At 71.9% G+C, this 15,551-nt stretch overlaps 1 protein-coding gene across 1 annotated transcript in view; it reads right to left on the bottom strand.

Moving 5' to 3' along the window:
- CDHR2 (cadherin related family member 2) overlaps positions 1-15,551 on the bottom strand; it is a 37,622-nt gene that overhangs the window by 10,887 nt on the left and 11,184 nt on the right. Inside the window, exons 8-19 of the mRNA XM_039484394.1 lie at positions 14,299-14,424; positions 11,983-12,123; positions 11,584-11,659; positions 9,988-10,094; positions 8,580-8,810; positions 7,009-7,164; positions 6,027-6,191; positions 5,806-5,867; positions 4,365-4,608; positions 3,799-4,038; positions 2,811-2,880; positions 489-1,100 (exon numbers count right to left, since the gene is read on the bottom strand). Coding sequence (XP_039340328.1) covers positions 489-1,100; positions 2,811-2,880; positions 3,799-4,038; positions 4,365-4,608; positions 5,806-5,867; positions 6,027-6,191; positions 7,009-7,164; positions 8,580-8,810; positions 9,988-10,094; positions 11,584-11,659; positions 11,983-12,123; positions 14,299-14,424 — 2,230 coding nt within the window. The remainder of the gene's footprint in view (positions 1-488; positions 1,101-2,810; positions 2,881-3,798; positions 4,039-4,364; positions 4,609-5,805; positions 5,868-6,026; positions 6,192-7,008; positions 7,165-8,579; positions 8,811-9,987; positions 10,095-11,583; positions 11,660-11,982; positions 12,124-14,298; positions 14,425-15,551) is intronic.

Below are 15,551 nucleotides of genomic sequence, written 5' to 3' on the forward strand. Positions count from 1 at the left end.
CTGCTGGGCGAGACCAGGGCCAGGGTACTCGGGATCACCCCCTCAGCCAGCACCCACTCCCCAGAGCGCCCCCTGCTGGGCGAGGCCAGGGCCAGGGTACACGGGATCACCCCCTCAGCCAGCACCCCACCCCCCAGAGCGCCCCCTGCTGGGCGAGGCCAGGGCCAGGGTACCCGGGATCACCCCCTCAGCCAGCACCGCACTCCCCAGAGCGCCCCCTGCTGGGCGAGGCCAGGGCCAGGGTACCCGGGATCACCCCCTCAGCCAGCACCCCACCCCCAGAGCGCCCCCTGCTGGGCGAGGCCAGGGCCAGGGTACCCGGGATCACCCCCTCAGCCAGCACCCACCCCCCAGAGCGCCCCCTGCTGGGCGAGGCCAGGGCCAGGGTATCCGGGATCACCCCCTCAGCCAGCACCCACTCCCCAGAGCGCCCCCTGCCAGCATCACGCGGGGGGCAGCGGGAGGCGAGGCCGTGAGGCCAGCCCCACCGTTGTTGCTGTAGCGGTTGCCCTCCTCGGTGCGTGTGTCCTCCACGCGCAGGGTGATGGTTGCCAGGTCGCACACCTCGTAGTCGATCTGTGAGCTGTTGAGGAAGACGGAGCCGTTGGGCTCCAGGTAGAACCAGTCCTGGCACACGCGGCCCGCAGCCCCCGCGCCCTTGTAACAGGCCAGGCCCAGCTCCTGGAAGTGCAGCGAGTGGTTGGTGTCCAGGTCGGAGGCCTGCAGGGTGGTGAGCAGCCCTGGCTGGGCGTCCTCGGCCACGCTCAGGTCCTGCAGCAAGGCCGGCTCCAGGGTGGGTGGCTCGTCGTTCACGTCCAGCACCAGCACCCGCACCGTGGTGGGCACCACATTGAGGGCATCGCCGGTGCCCGTGTTCTCCGCCTGCACCGTCAGGTTGAAGTGCGCCGGACTGAGCTGGTCGTAGTCCAGCGCCACGTCGGGGTCCAGGGACAGGTTGCCCCGGTACTGCCCCGGGCCCAGGCGGATGGAGCGCAGCAGGAAGCTGCTGGACCCGCTGCCGCTGACCAACTGGAAGGAGATTCGGTGATGGACCTCGGTCTGGTCCGCGTCCTCTGCCTCCACGCTGCCCACGAAGGCGCCTGGGGACGGGAAACCAGTGAGTGGCGCCCTGCCCTGACGCTGGACTGACCGCGCCCCCCGGTGCCCCCTGCCCACCCCTGCTCTGCCGTGGGACTGACCGCGCCCCCCGGTGCCCCCTGCCCACCCCTGCCCTGCCGCTGGACTGACCGTGCTCCTCGGTCCCCCCCCCGCCTGCCCTGACGCTGGACTGACCACGCCCCCCGGTGCCCCCTGCCCACCCCTGCCCTGCCGCTGGACTGACCGCGCCCCCAGGTGCCCCCTGCCCACCCCTGCCCTGACGCTGGACTGACCACGCCCCCCGGTGCCCCCTGCCCACCCCTGCTCTGCCGTGGGACTGACCGCGCCCCCAGGTGCCCCCTGCCCACCCCTGCTCTGCCGTGGGACTGACCGCGCCCCCAGGTGCCCCCTGCCCACCCCTGCCCTGACGCTGGACTGACCGTGCTCCTCGGTCCCCCCCGCTCCTGCCCTGACGCTGGACTGACCACGCCCCCCGGTGCCCCCTGCCCACCCCTGCTCTGCCGTGGGACTGAACGCGCCCCAGGTGCCCCTGCCCAGCCCTGCTCTGCCGTGGGACTGACCGCGCCCCGGTGCCCCTGCCCACCCCTGCTCTGCCGCTGGACTGACCGCGCCCCGGTGCCCCTGCCCACCCCTGCTCTGCCGTGGAACTGACCGCGCCCCAGGTGCCCCCTGCCCTGCCGTGGGACTGACCGCGCCCCAGGTGCCCCTGCCCTGCCGTGGGACTGACCGTGGGACTGACCGTGCCCCCCGGTGCCCCCTGCCCTGCCGGGGGACTGCCCGCGCCCCAGGTGCCCCTGCCCACCCCTGCTCTGCCGCGGGACTGACCGCGCCCCCCGGTGCCCCCCGCCCACCCCTGCCCTGCCGTGGGACTGACCGCACCCCCAGGGGCCCCCTGCCCACCCCTGCCCTGCCGCTGGACTGACCACGCCCCCAGGTGCCCCCTGCCCACCCCTGCTCTGCCGTGGGACTGACCGCGCCCCCCGGTGCCCCCTGCCACCACTGCTCTGCCGTGGGACTGACCGCGCCCCGGTGCCCCTGCCCACCCCCCTGACGCTGGACTGACCGCGCCCCAGGTGCCCCCTGCCCCTGCCCACCCCTGCTCTGCCGTGGGACTGACCGCACCCCAGTGCCCCCTGCCCACCCCTGCTCTGCCGTGGGACTGACCACGCCCCAGGTGCCCCCTGCCCACCCCTGCTCTGCCGTGGGACTGACCGCGCCCCAGGTGCCCCTGCCCACCCCTGCTCTGCCGTGGACTGACCGCGCCCCAGGTGCCCCTGCCCACCCCTGCTCTGCCGTGGGACTGACCGTGCCCCCAGGTGCCCCCTGCTCAGCCGTGGGACTGACCACGCCCCAGGTGCCCCCTGCCCACCCCTGCTCTGCCGTGGGACTGACCGCGCCCCAGGTGCCCCTGCCCACCCCTGCCCTGCCGTGGAACTGACCGTGCCCCTCGGTCCCCTCCTGCCCTGACGCTGGACTGACCGCGCCCCCCGGTGCCCACTGCCCACCCCTGCCCTGCCGCTGTCCTGCCCACGTTCCGCACTGCCCCCTGCCCGCCCCACCTCTCCCCACCCCACCACTGGACTGACAGCGCCCCCTGCCTCCCCACTCAGTCAGCCCTGCCCAGACCCCCTTGGCCGGTTGCTGGGATTCAATGCGCCCCACAAGTGCTCAGCCGCAGGCGGCCCCCGTACCTGCCAGGCCCTCCCGCACAGAGAAGGTGTAGGGCTCATTGAGGAACACGGGCGCGTTGTCGTTCACGTCCTGCGGAGAGAAACCCAGGCCACTAGTCTGGGCCCAGCACGGTGCCCAGCTGGGCGAGGGGCAGACGTGTGCCCGCACTCAGCCCTGGGGCTGGGAAGGGGGAGCAGCTTCCAGCCCAGCGCGGGCCCCGGAAATATTCTCACAGCTCCCCTTCCCCTTCCCCCCCCCCCGAGCCTGCTGCCCCCCCAGGCCGGCCGGGAGCCCCCCCCGAGCCTGCTGCCTCCACAGCCCGGCCGGGAGCCCCCCCCCGAGCCTGCTGCCCCCCCAGCCCGGCCGGGAGCCCCCGAGCCTGCTGGCCCCAGCCCGGCCGGGAGCCCCCGAGCCTGCTGCCCCCAGCACAGCCAGGAGCCCCCAGCCTGCTGCCCCACCAGCCCGGCCGGGAGCCCCCGAGCCTGCTGCCCCCAGCCCGGCCGGGAGCCCCCGAGCCTGCTGCCCCCAGGCCGGCCGGGAGCCCCCCCAAGCCTGCTGCCCCCCAAGCCCGGCCGGGAGCCCCCCCCGAGCCTGCTGGCCCCCCAGCCCGGCCGGGAGTCCCCCCCTGAGCCTGCTGCCCCCCCAGGCCGGCCGGGAGCCCTCCCCGAGCCTGCTGGCCCCCAGCCCGGCCGGGAGCCCCCAGCCTGCTGCCCCCAGCCTGGCCAGGAGCCCCCAGCCTGCTGCCCCCAGCCCGGCCGGGAGCCCCCGAGCCTGCTGCCCCCAGCCCGGCCGGGAGCCCCCGAGCCTGCTGCCCCAGGCCAGCCAGGAGCCCCCAGCCTGCTGCCCCCAGCCTGGCTGGGAGCCCCCGAGCCTGCTGCCCCCAGCCCGGCCGGGAGCCCCCAGCCTGCTGCCCCCAGCCCGGCCAGGAGCCCCCAGCCTGCTGCCCCCAGCCCGGCCGGGAGCCCCCCCAGCCTGCTGCCCCCCCAGCCCGGCCGGGAGCCCGGTTACCTCCACGATGATGGTGACGTTGACGAGGGAGCTGAGCTGTGGCACGCCCAGGTCGTGCACCCGCACGGTCACCACCACCTTCCCCTGCAGCGCCTGCTCCATGGCCTCGCGGTCCAGCGCCCCCAGGCTGTGCAGCACCCCCGTGGCGGGGTCGATGGTGAAGTTGGCGCTGAAGGCCCCGGGCTCCAGCTGGAAGCGCAGGCGGCTGTTGTTGGTGCCGGGCTCGTCGTTGTCAAAGGCCTGGAAACGAGGCCGCCAGAGGGATCAGGGTCGGACTCAGGGACTCCCCACAGATCTCCCACCGCCCACCCCACAAGCCCAGCAGCTCACGGTGCCTCATGCCTGGGAACCTGTCACCATCCCGCCCAGCCACCCTTGGCCTCCAGCGGGCGTGAGGGGCCAGGGGGCTCCCCACAGCCCCGGGGAAGCCCCAACACCCCCCATTAAAGGAGCCTCATTAGACGGCCCCAGGGTGCAGCTGAAGGGGCTGGCTGGAAGGTGCCAAGGGCCGGCTAGTCCCCTGGAGAAATGGGGCAAGGGCATCGGCCCCCAGGGCTCATCCCCACCTGGATCTGGACGCTGATGTTCTCCTGTTCCTCGTTGACGAAGATGTTGTAGGAGCCGCTGACGACTGGGGCGTTGTCGTTGACGTCCTGCAGGGTGATCTCGAGGTAGGTGGAGCCGGTCATGTTCCCCCCGTCCACGGCCTGCAGGGTGACGTAATAGACCGAGCGGGTCTCGCGGTCCAGCAAGCTGCCGTTCCGCACCAGCACCTCCCCGCTGCTGGCGTTCACCGCAAAGATGTCCAGGCTGTGGGACATAGAGTGACCAGGTGTCCGGTTTTCAACCAGGACAGGGACCCTGGCGGCTCCGGTCAGCACCACTGTCTGAGCCGTTAAAAGTCCGGTCAGCGGCGCTGCGGGGCTAAGGCAGGCTAGTCCCTACGTGTCCTGGCTCTGCGATGCGCCCCGGAAGTGGCCAGCAAGTCCGGCTCCTAGGTGGGGGGGGGGGCACAGGGCTCTGCACGCTGCCCCCGCCCCGAACACCAGCTCCGCAGCCAATGGGAGCTGCAGGGGCGGTGCCTGCGGGAGAGAGCAGTGTGCAGAGCCGCCTGCCGCGACTCCGCCTAGGAGCCAGACCTTCCGGGGTGCAGTGTGGTGCCAGGACAGGCAGGCAGCCTGCCTTACCCCGCTGCACCACTGACCGGGAGCGAGCAGAGGTAAGCCTGTGCCCCAACCCCGAGCCCCAAACCTCTGCCCCATCCCTGAACCCCCCCAAACCTGGAGCCCCCTCCTGCACCCCAAAGCCCTCATTCCAGGCCCCACCCCAGAGCCTGCATCCCCAGCTGCAGCCCTCACCCCCTCCCACACCTCGATCCCCTGCCCCAGCCCCGTGAAAGTGAGAGAGGGAGAATGTAGTGAATGGGGGCGGGGCCTCAGGGAAGGGGCGGGGCCTCAGGGAAGGGGCGGGGCTAGGGTGTTTGGTTTTGTGCGATTAGAAAGTTGGCAACCCTAGTGGGATGGACCGACAGACAGACCTGTCCATAGGCGCCGCCTCCGCCTCCCTGCTCCAGCTCACCTCCGCGAGCGCGCCGCCGCGTCCCGCTTCTCCCCCCTCCCTCCCAGCGCTTGCGCCACAACAGAGCTGATTGGCGGGGCAGGGAGGGAGGGGGGAGGAGGGGAGACGCGGTGTGCTGGGGGAAGAGGCGGGGCCGGGACGGGGATTTGGGGAAGGGATCCAATAGGAGCAAGGAGGGGGCGGAGTTAGGGTAGGGACTGTGGGGATGGGGTTGGAATGGGGGCGGGGCCAGGGGTGGGGAAAGGGGCGGGGGGGGCATGGGCACCCACCGGCGCCTAGAAAGTTGGCACCTCTGGACCCGTCCGTTCCCGGCACGCCGGGCTGGAGGCAGGTGGGGTCCCTGGGCCCCGCCGGGCACAGTCCCACCAGCCCCTCCGGAGCCTGGCCAGGACCTGCCCGCGGCAGTGAGGGGCGCGGCAGGGTACGTACATGCTCTCGGGCAGCAGCCTGTAGGTGATCCTGCCAAAGCTGGCACTGTCCGGGTCAGTGGCCTGCAAAAGCCAGAAGGGCCCGTTGGTCACAGCAGCAGCAGGGCCCAGCCCCTGGGGGGCCGTCAGGGGGGCTGGGCCCCAGCCAAGGCCCCCAGTGCCTGCCACAACCCCACCCCCTGCAGGTGCCCCACAGTGCCACCGCCCCGCGGGCTCCCTCACCGTGATGATGGAGATGACGGTGCCCGCTGGGCTGTTCTCTGGCACCTGCAGCCGGTACATGTTCTGCCCGAACTCGGGGCTGTGGTCGTTGATGTCAAACAGCTGGATGGTCACTGTGGCAATGGAGCAGCAGTTGCCGGGGTTCCCGGTGTCGTTGGCAACGATCTGCAGCATGGGGAAGGGACCACGTCACCCCCAAGCCCACGTCATAGGTGCCAACTTCATGGGTGCTCCGGGGCTCTGCACCCACTGGCAGCTCCCTACCCGCCCCGCCTCAACTCACCTCCGCCTCTGCTCTGCCTCCGCCTCCTCCCCCGAGCGCGCCGCCGGGTCCTGCTTCTCCCGCTTCCCTCTCAGCGCTTGCGCCCCTGGGGGGGAGGAGGCGGGGCCGGGGCGGGGATTTGGGGAGGGGTCCAAGAGGGGCAGGGAGGGGCGGAGTTGGGGGAGGGATTTTGGGGCAGGGGTGGAGTCGGGGTGGGGCTAGGCAGGGCCGAGGGCGGGCACAAGCACCCACCAGCGCCAAAAAAAGTTAGTGCCTGTGAACTGCGTCTCCCTAAAACCTGCTGAGCATCCCCCATACTCGGTGGAAGGGACCGTGTCTGCCCCGTCGCCCCCATCCCCCTGCTGACCCCACAAGCCATCTTTGGGGCTGCCTGTTGCTGAGCTCAGGGGAATGAGGCTGGAGCTGCCCTGCCCACGCTGGGGACCCGCCCGCCCGACCCACAGAGCAGGGATGGCTCCCCCACTGCAGCGACGCAGGTCCCGGCCCCCTGGGGCAGCTCGGCCCAATGTTGCCAGGCACAAAGGAGGATGGTCGGGCAGCCCCGAGGGGGTGAGGCGGCACCTCCCCACCTGCCCAGCCCAATGGGACACAGCCCCCCTGCAGCGCTCAGCGTAGGCTGGAGACGGCAGCTGGCTGGGCCCAACGCTCCCCCAGCCTGGCTCCCGGGGCCTGGCCCCCTGCACCCTCCGGGGCTCTCACCTCTACTGTCATCACATGAACCCGCTCGTAATCCACGGTGCTGGGGTCCTGCACCAGGACCTGCACCGCCCCCGTGCCCGTGATCCTCGTGGGCGAGATGGAGAAGGAGGCGGCGTCTGGGCCCTGCAGCCGCAGCTCAAAGGCGCCATTGGAGCCCTGCCCGGGAGAGAGGAGGGCGAGAAACCCAGCAGCTGGGGGCCTGCTCCACACCGGCCAGACCCCACAGGGGAGCAACTGGGTCAGGCACAGGTCCCGATCCTGACCCCCAGCCCCCGCTACCCCAGCCCTGCCGATCCCCCCGATCCTGAGCCCCAGCCCTGCTGATCCCCCCGATCCTGACCCCAGCCCCCGCTACCCCAGCCCTGCCGATCCCCCCGATCCTGAGCCCCAGCCCCCGCTACCCCAGCCCTGCCGATCCCCCCGATCCTGAGCCCCAGCCCCGCTACCCCAGCCCTGCCGATCCCCGATCCTGAGCCCCAGCCCCGCTACCCCAGCCCTGCCGATCCCCGATCCTGAGCCCCAGCCCTGCTGATCCCCGATCCTGACCCCAGCCCCGCTACCCCAGCCCTGCCGATCCCCGATCCTGAGCCCCAGCCCCGCTACCCCAGCCCTGCCGATCCCCGATCCTGAGCCCCAGCCCCGCTACCCCAGCCCTGCCGATCCCCCCGATCCTGAGCCCCAGCCCCCGCTACCCCAGCCCTGCCGATCCCCGATCCTGACCCCAGCCCCGCTACCCCAGCCCTGCCGATCCCCGATCCTGAGCCCCAGCCCTGCCGATCCCCAATCCTGAGCCCCAGCCCCGCTACCCCAGCCCTGCCGATCCCCGATCCTGAGCCCCAGCCCTGCCGATCCCCAATCCTGACCCCCAGCCCCGCTACCCCAGCCCTGCCGATCCCCTGATCCTGACCCCAGCCCTGCTGATCCCCGATCCTGACCCCCAGCCCCTGCTACCCCAGCCCTGCTGATCCCCGATCCTGACCCCAGCCCTGCCGATCCCCGATCCTGACCCCAGCCCCGCTACTCCAGCCCTGCCGATCCCCGATCCTGACCCCAGCCCCGCTACCCCAGCCCTGCCGATCCCCGATCCTGACCCCAGCCCCTGCTACCCCAGCCCTGCTGATCCCCGATCCTGACCCCAGCCCTGCCGATCCCCGATCCTGACCCCAGCCCCGCTACTCCAGCCCTGCCGATCCCCGATCCTGACCCCAGCCCCGCTACTCCAGCCCTGCCGATCCCCGATCCTGACCCCAGCCCCGCTACCCCAGCCCTGCCGATCCCCGATCCTGACCCCCAGCCCCCGCTACCCCAGCCCTGTCGATCCCTCCTATCCTGACCCTCAGCCCTGCTGATGACCCTAATCCTGACCCCCAGTCCCCGCTCTCCCAGCCCAGCCGATCCCCTCAATCCTGATTCCGCAGCCCTGCCGATCCCCCCAATCCTTGGCTCCAGCCCTGCCAGTGGCCCTGATCCTGATCCCCAGCCCCCGCTCTCCCAGTCCGGCCGATGCCCCTTGATCCCACCCCACAGGGTGGTGGATGCCCAGGGGCAGGGGGCAGCCCAGCAGCGCCCACCTTGTCAGGGTCGTGGGCCACAATGCGGAGGCCGCCCACGGGCACCCTGGCAGAGGAATGCTCCTCGAGGGAGCCCTCGAAGCTGCTCTGGGGGCTGGCAGCAAAGTCGCAGGCGGGGAGCTCGCAGTCGTAGAACTGGGGCGTGTTGTCGTTGACATCGGTCACCTGGATGGTCACCGTGGTGTTGGCCTGAGCCACCTGCCCGTAGATGTCCAGCTTCTCCTCCTGCGCCTGGGGGCAGAGAGGATGGGCCAGGTCAGGCAGGGGCAGCAGGGGGGTGAGGGGTCAGGGGAAGGGAGGATGGGATGGGTCAGACGAGGGCCGGGGCACTGGCACTGGCACTGGCAGCTGTGGGGCCAGTGGCACTGCGGGGGATGGGTCAGGTGGGGGCCAGGGGCACCGGAGGGGGACGGGTCAGGTGGGAGGCTGGGGCACCAGGGGATGGGTCAGGTGGGAGGCCAGGGACATGGGGGTGGGGATGGGTCAGGTGGGGGCCAGCGGCACTGCGGGGATGGGTCAGGCTGGGGGCACCGGAGGGGGATGGGTCAGGCTGGGGGCCAGTGGCACTGCGGGGGATGGGTCAGGCTGGGGGCCAGGGGCACCGGAGGGGATGGGTCAGGTGGGGGCCAGGGACATGGGGTGGGGGGATGGGTCAGGTGGGGGCCAGGGACATGGGGTGGGGATGGGTAAGGTGGGGGCCAGGGGCACCGGGGGATGGGTCAGGTGAGGCCGGGGGCACCGGGGATGGGTCAGGTGGGAGGCCAGGGACATGGGGGTGGGGATGGGTAAGGTGGGGGCCAGGGGCACCGGGGACGGGTCAGATGGGAGGCCGGGGGCACCGGGGGGGGACGGGTCAGGCTGGGGGCCAGGGGCATGGGGGGTGGGGGGGATGGGTCAGGTGGGGGGCCAGGGACATGGGGGTGGGGGAGAGGGGTCAGGTGGGGGGCCAGGGGCATGGGGGTGGGGGGGATGGGTCAGGTGGGGGCCAGGGACATGGGGGTGGGGATGGGTCAGGCTGGGCGCCAGGGGCACAGGGGTGGGGATGGGTAAGGTGGGGGCCGGGGCACCGGGGATGGGTCAGGTGGGGGCCAGGACGTGGGGGTGGGGATGGGTAAGGTCGGGGCCAGGGGCACCGGGGTGGGGATGGGTCAGGCTGGGGGCCGGAGCACGGGGTGAGGGGATGGGTCAGGTGGGGGCCAGGGACATGGGGGTGGGGATGGGTCAGGTGGGGGCAGGGGCACGGGGGGTGAGGGGGATGGGTCAGGTGGGGGGCCAGGGACATGGGGGTGGGGGGCATGGGTCAGGCTGGCGGCCGGGGCACGGGGGGTGGGGGGATGGGTCAGGTGAGAGGCCAGGGGCACTGGGGGGGGGGAGGGGGGGGCAGGGCTCATGGCTGCCTCCTACTCACCTGCACCTCCAGCAGCACCTCCTCGCTGGGCAGCTGCTCTCTGTCCAGGGCGCTGCGCACCGTGATGGTGCCCGTGGCGAGGTCGATCGCAAACGGCACGCCGGTACCTGGGCAGGGGGGAGGAGAGCTGAGGGCTGGGTGCCCGCTGGCCACGCGGGCTGGGGAATGGGGCACTGGGGGGGCGTCGCCAGCCGGGACTGGCCAGAGCCACTGGCCAGACATGGCCCCAGCACTCAGGGACCTTCCCCTGGGGGATGGCACCCGCTGAGTGCATGGGGCCCCAGCACCTTCCGCCCCGGCCCCACAGCCGAGCTGGGCAGGGGGCTGGAGAACAAGGCCCCCCCGCCCAGGCGGCTCCCTGCTCCAGGCGCGTGGGTCCCAGCGCTGCTGGGGTTTGGCGCAGCTGCCCCTGCCGTGACGGAGGGCGGGATGCTGGTACCCCGTGGGCCAGGGCACGACACCCAGGGCGGGAAGCCGGGCCCAGCCCCGGGGGCAGGAGACGCTGCAGGCGGGTTCGCTGGGCCTCCCCTCGCACCAGCCCGGGAGCCTGGCCTGGCTCAGCACCCTTGGGTCTGTGATTAGCTGAGCTAGGCCCCCAGGCCAATGGCGCCCAGCGGCTCGCCCACCGCTCAGGAGCCACCAGCCCGGCACAGAGAGAGGGGACATGGCCCCTCATTGCTGCACACGGCTGGGCCTCTGCTAATGCCCCAACGGCCATCCTGCCCTCACCCCCAACTCAGCCCCTCAGAGTGACTGCCCCAGCCCCCAGCCTGCCCCCCAACTCAGCCCCTCGGAGTGACTGCCCCAGCCCCCCAGCCTGCCCCCCCCCTCCGCCCCTCGGAGTGCCTGCCCCCGCCCCCAGCCTGCCCCAACTCAGCCCCTCAGAGTGACTGCCCCAGCCCCAGCCTGCCCCCAACTCAGCCCCTCGGAGGACTGCCCCAGCCCCCAGCCTGCCCCCAACTCAGCCTCAGAGTGACTGCCCCAGCCCCCATCCTGCCCCCAACTCAGCCCCTCGGAGTGACTGCCCCAGCCCCCAACCTGCCCCCAACTCAGCCCCTTGGAGTCACTGCCCCAGCCCCCAGCCTGCCCCCAACTCAGCCCCTCGGAGGACTGCCCCAGCCCCCAGCCTGCCCCCAACTCAGCCCCTCAGAGTCACTGCCCCAGCCCCCAACCTGCCCCCAACTCAGCCCCTTGGAGTCACTGCCCCAGCCCCCAGCCTGCCCCCAACTCAGCCCCTTGGAGTCACTGCCCCAGCCCCCAGCCTGCCCCCAACTCAGCCCCTCGGAGTGACTGCCCCAGCCCCCAACCTGCCCCCAATTCAGCCCCTCAGAGTGACTGCCCCAGCCCCAGCCTGCCCCCAACTCAGCCCCTCGGAGTGACTGCCCCAGCCCCAGCCTGCCCCCAACTCAGCCCCTCGGAGTGACTGCCCCAGCCCCCCAGCCTGCCCCCCAACTCAGCCCCTCGGAGTGACTGCCCCAGTGCCCCAACTGCCCCCATGCACCCCACATTCCCAGATGTGTTGGCATGAGCGCCCCCGGAGAGGGAGCCGAAGGGAGCCCCTGGCCTGCCCCCTCCCTGCCCCCCAGCATCACTCACTCAGGAGGCTGTAGTTGAGGGCGTAGTTCACGCCCTTGTCTCTGTCGATGGCCGACACGGTCAGCACCGAGGTCCCCTGGAACGAGGAGCCTGGTGAGGGTGGGGCCCGCTGTACACCCCATGCCGGCTTTGCTACCACCATCCTCTGCCCAGCTCACCCCCTCCCGTGGGCCCCGCGATCCCCTGGCTGCAGGACCATCGCAGACACCCCGGCTCCCCACAGCATCCTCGGGCCCATGGGCAGACAAGAGCCGCTGACACCCGCCAATCAAGGGCAGCGCCAAGGGGGACCCCCTGACATCACTGTGCTCCATGGCAACAGGCGGTGATGTCATGAGCGCCCAGGCTCTGGCCGGGGGGAGGGCACTGGGGCGGAGCAGGGGGCAGGCACCCCCTTACCAGGGGGCAGTTCTCGGGCACCGAGCCCACGTAGGGCTCGTTCAGGAACTGCGGGGCCAGGTCAGGCTTGTCCACCACGTTCACAGACACGAAGGCGATGGAGCTCAGGTAGACGCAGTCATGCAGGCAGCCCACGTTGTCCTGGGGAGCAGAGACCCCGTGAGACCCAGTGCTGGCAGCGCCCCCTGCACCCCACCCCTATTCCCTCCAGCCTCCGCCACGGGCTGCCCCGCTGTCCTGGGGAGCAGAGACCCCGTGAGATCCAGTGCTGGCAGCGCCCCCTGCACCCCACCCCTATTCCCTCCAGCCTCCCCACGGGCTGCCCGCCCTCCTGGGGAGCAGAGACCCCGTGAGACCCAGTGCTGGCAGCGCCCCCTGCACCCCACCCCTATTCCCTCCAGCCCCCCCACGGGCTGCCCACCCTCCTGGGGAGCAGAGACCCCGTGAGATCCCAGTGCTGGCAGCGCCCCCTGCACCCCACCCCTATTCCCTCCAGCCTCCGCCACGGGCTGCCCCGCTGTCCTGGGGAGCAGAGACCCCGTGAGATCCAGTGCTGGCAGCGCCCCCTGCACCCCACCCCTATTCCCTCCAGCCCCCGCCACGGGCTGCCCCGCCCTCCTGGGGAGCAGAGACCCCGTGAGATCCAGTGCTGGCAGCGCCCCCTGCACCTCACCCCTATTCCCTCCAGCCCCCCACCACGGGCTGCCCCGCCCTCCTGGGGAGCAGAGACCCCGTGAGATCCCAGTGCTGGCAGCGCCCCCTGCACCCCACCCCTATTCCCTCCAGCCCCCACACGGGCTGCCCACCCTCCTGGGGAGCAGAGACCCCGTGAGATCCAGTGCTGGCAGCGCCCCCTGCACCCCACCCCTATTCCCTCCAGCCCCCGCCACGGGCTGCCCCGCTGTCCTGGGGAGCAGAGACCCCGTGAGATCCAGTGCTGGCAGCGCCCCCTGCACCCCACCCCTATTCCCTCCAGCCCCCCCACGGGCTGCCCACCCTCCTGGGGAGCAGAGACCCCGTGAGATCCCAGTGCTGGCAGCGCCCCCTGCACCTCACCCCTATTCCCTCCAGCCCCCACACTGGCTGCCCACCCTCCTGGGGAGCAGAGACCCCGTGAGATCCCAGTGCTGGCAGCGCCCCCTGCACCTCACCCCTATTCCCTCCAGCCCCCCCACGGGCTGCCCCCCCGCCTGGGGAGCAGAGACCCCGTGAGATCCAGTGCTGGCAGCCCCTGCACCCCACCCCTATTCCTCCAGCCCCACCACGGGCTGCCCCCCTCCTGGGAGCAGAGACCCCGTGAGATCCCAGAGCTGGCAGCGCCCTGCACTCACCCCTATTCCTCCAGCCCGGCTGCCCACCTCCTGGGGAGCAGAGACCGCCCCCTGGGCCCCCCCCCTGGGGAGCAGAGACCCCGTGAGATCCCAGTGCTGGCAGCCCCTGCACCCCACCCCTATTCCTCCAGCCCCACGGGCTGCCGTGAGATCCAGTGCTGGCAGCGCCCCCTGCACCGCACCCCTATTCCCTCCAGCCCCCCACCACGGGCTGCCCCGCCCTCCTGGGGAGCAGAGACCCTGTGAGATCCCAGTGCTGGCAGCGCCCCTGCACCTCACCCCTATTCCCTCCAGCCCCCACATGGGCTGCCCACCCTCCTGGGGAGCAGAGACCCCGTGAGATCCCAGTGCTGGCAGCGCCCCCTGCACCCCACCCCTATTCCCTCCAGCCCCCACACGGGCTGCCCACCCTCCTGGGGAGCAGAGACCCCGTGAGATCCCAGTGCTGGCAGCCCCCCTGCACCCCACCCCTATTCCTCCAGCCCCACGGGCTGCCCGCCGTCCTGGGGAGCAGAGACCCCGTGCGATCCCAGTGCTGGCAGCCCCCCTGCACCCCACCCCGATTCCTCCAGCCCCCACACGGACTGCCCACCTCCTGGGGAGCAGAGACCCCATGAGATCCCAGTGCTGGCAGCCCCTGCACCCCACCCCTATTCCTCCAGCCCCGCCATCCTGGGAGGCAGAGACCCGTGAGATCCCACCCCTATTCCTTCCAGCCCCACAGGCTGCCCCGCCATCCTGGGGAGCAGAGACCCCGTGAGATCCCAGTGCTGGCAGCCCCTCCTCTGCACCCCACCCCGATTCCTTCAGCCCCACGGGCTGGCCCGCCATCCTGGGGAGCAGAGACCCCGTGAGATCCCAGTGCTGGCAGCCCCCCTGCACCCCACCCCTATTCCCTCCAGCCCCCCCACGGGCTGCCCGCCATCCTGGGGAGCAGAGACCCCGTGAGATCCCAGCGCCCGCAGCCCCCCCGCGGCTGGCCCACCGTGGCCTTGATCTGGATCTGGTAGTAGGTGCTCTGGTTGTTGTAGCTCAGGGAGCCGTTCAGCCCGACCGTCCCGTTCTGCAGCACGTAGAACAGCTGGTGATTCTTGGCGTTGTCGGGGGTCACCTGGGGATGGGGAGCAGGAGGGTGGCTGGGTCTGAGCCGGGGACACAGACCCATCCACCCCCCCGCAGAGCTCCCTGGGACTCGTCGAGGGAGGGATGGAGACGGGAGACCCTCGAAAAGAGGGGAGTCACTCCCTATCCACAGAGCCCCTCGCCCTGCCGCAGCCAGCCGGAGCCCCCTGCACCCCGTGCCGTTTCCAGCGGCTCCCCGGGCTGCCCCCCAAGCTCTGCCAACAGCCCCTGCCAGGCAGTGGGTGCCAGCTGCCTGCCCCTGGCCAAGGCGGGGCCGGGCACAGCCAAGCCACGTGTCCCCCAGACTCCTGGGCTCTCCAGGGCTCTGCACAGCTCCTCCGTGGGAGTCCTGCCCTGCACCCCCTCCAGCCACAGCCCCCCACATCCTCTCCACCCACAGCCCCATGCACCCCCTCCAGCCACAGCCCCCTCACCCCCCTGCAGCCACAGCCCCCGGCACACCTTCCAGCCACAGCCCCCCCTCATCCCCTCCAGCCATAGCCCCACCACACCCCCTCCAGCCACAGCCCCCGCATCCTCCAGCCACAGCCCCTCGCCCCCTGCAGCCACAGCCCCGCATCCTCTCCAGCCACAGCCCCGGCACACCTTCCAGCCACAGCCCCCTCATCCCTTCCAGCCACAGCCCCCTCATCCCCTCCAGCCACAGCCCTCCACATCCTCTCCAGCCACAGCCCCCGACACCCTCTCCAGCCACAGCCCCTCCATACTCCCTCCAGCCACAGCCCCCCGCACCCTCTCCAGCCACAGCCCCCCGCATCCTCTCCAGCCACAGCCCCATGCACTCCCTCCAGCCACAGCCCCCAACCCCTTCCAGCCACAGCCCCCGTCATCCTCTCCAGCCACAGCCCCCGCACTCCCTCCAGCCACAGCCCCCAACCCCTTCCAGCCACAGGCCCCCATCCTCTCCAGCCACAGGCCCCCCGCCGTCCCTCCAGCCACAGCCCCCCCGTCCCCTCCAGCCACAGCCCCCCACAGCCCTGCCCGCAGTGCCTGCTACAGCACAGCTCCAAGAACCTTCACGCCCCCGAGTCTCCCCCACAGCCCGCTGCCCCCCCATCCCCTGCCCTCCGCATGCCTCGTCTCTCGGCCCCCCAC

Source organism: Mauremys reevesii, linkage group 8, assembly GCF_016161935.1.
Source record: "Mauremys reevesii isolate NIE-2019 linkage group 8, ASM1616193v1, whole genome shotgun sequence".
Lineage (NCBI taxonomy): Eukaryota > Metazoa > Chordata > Testudines > Geoemydidae > Mauremys > Mauremys reevesii.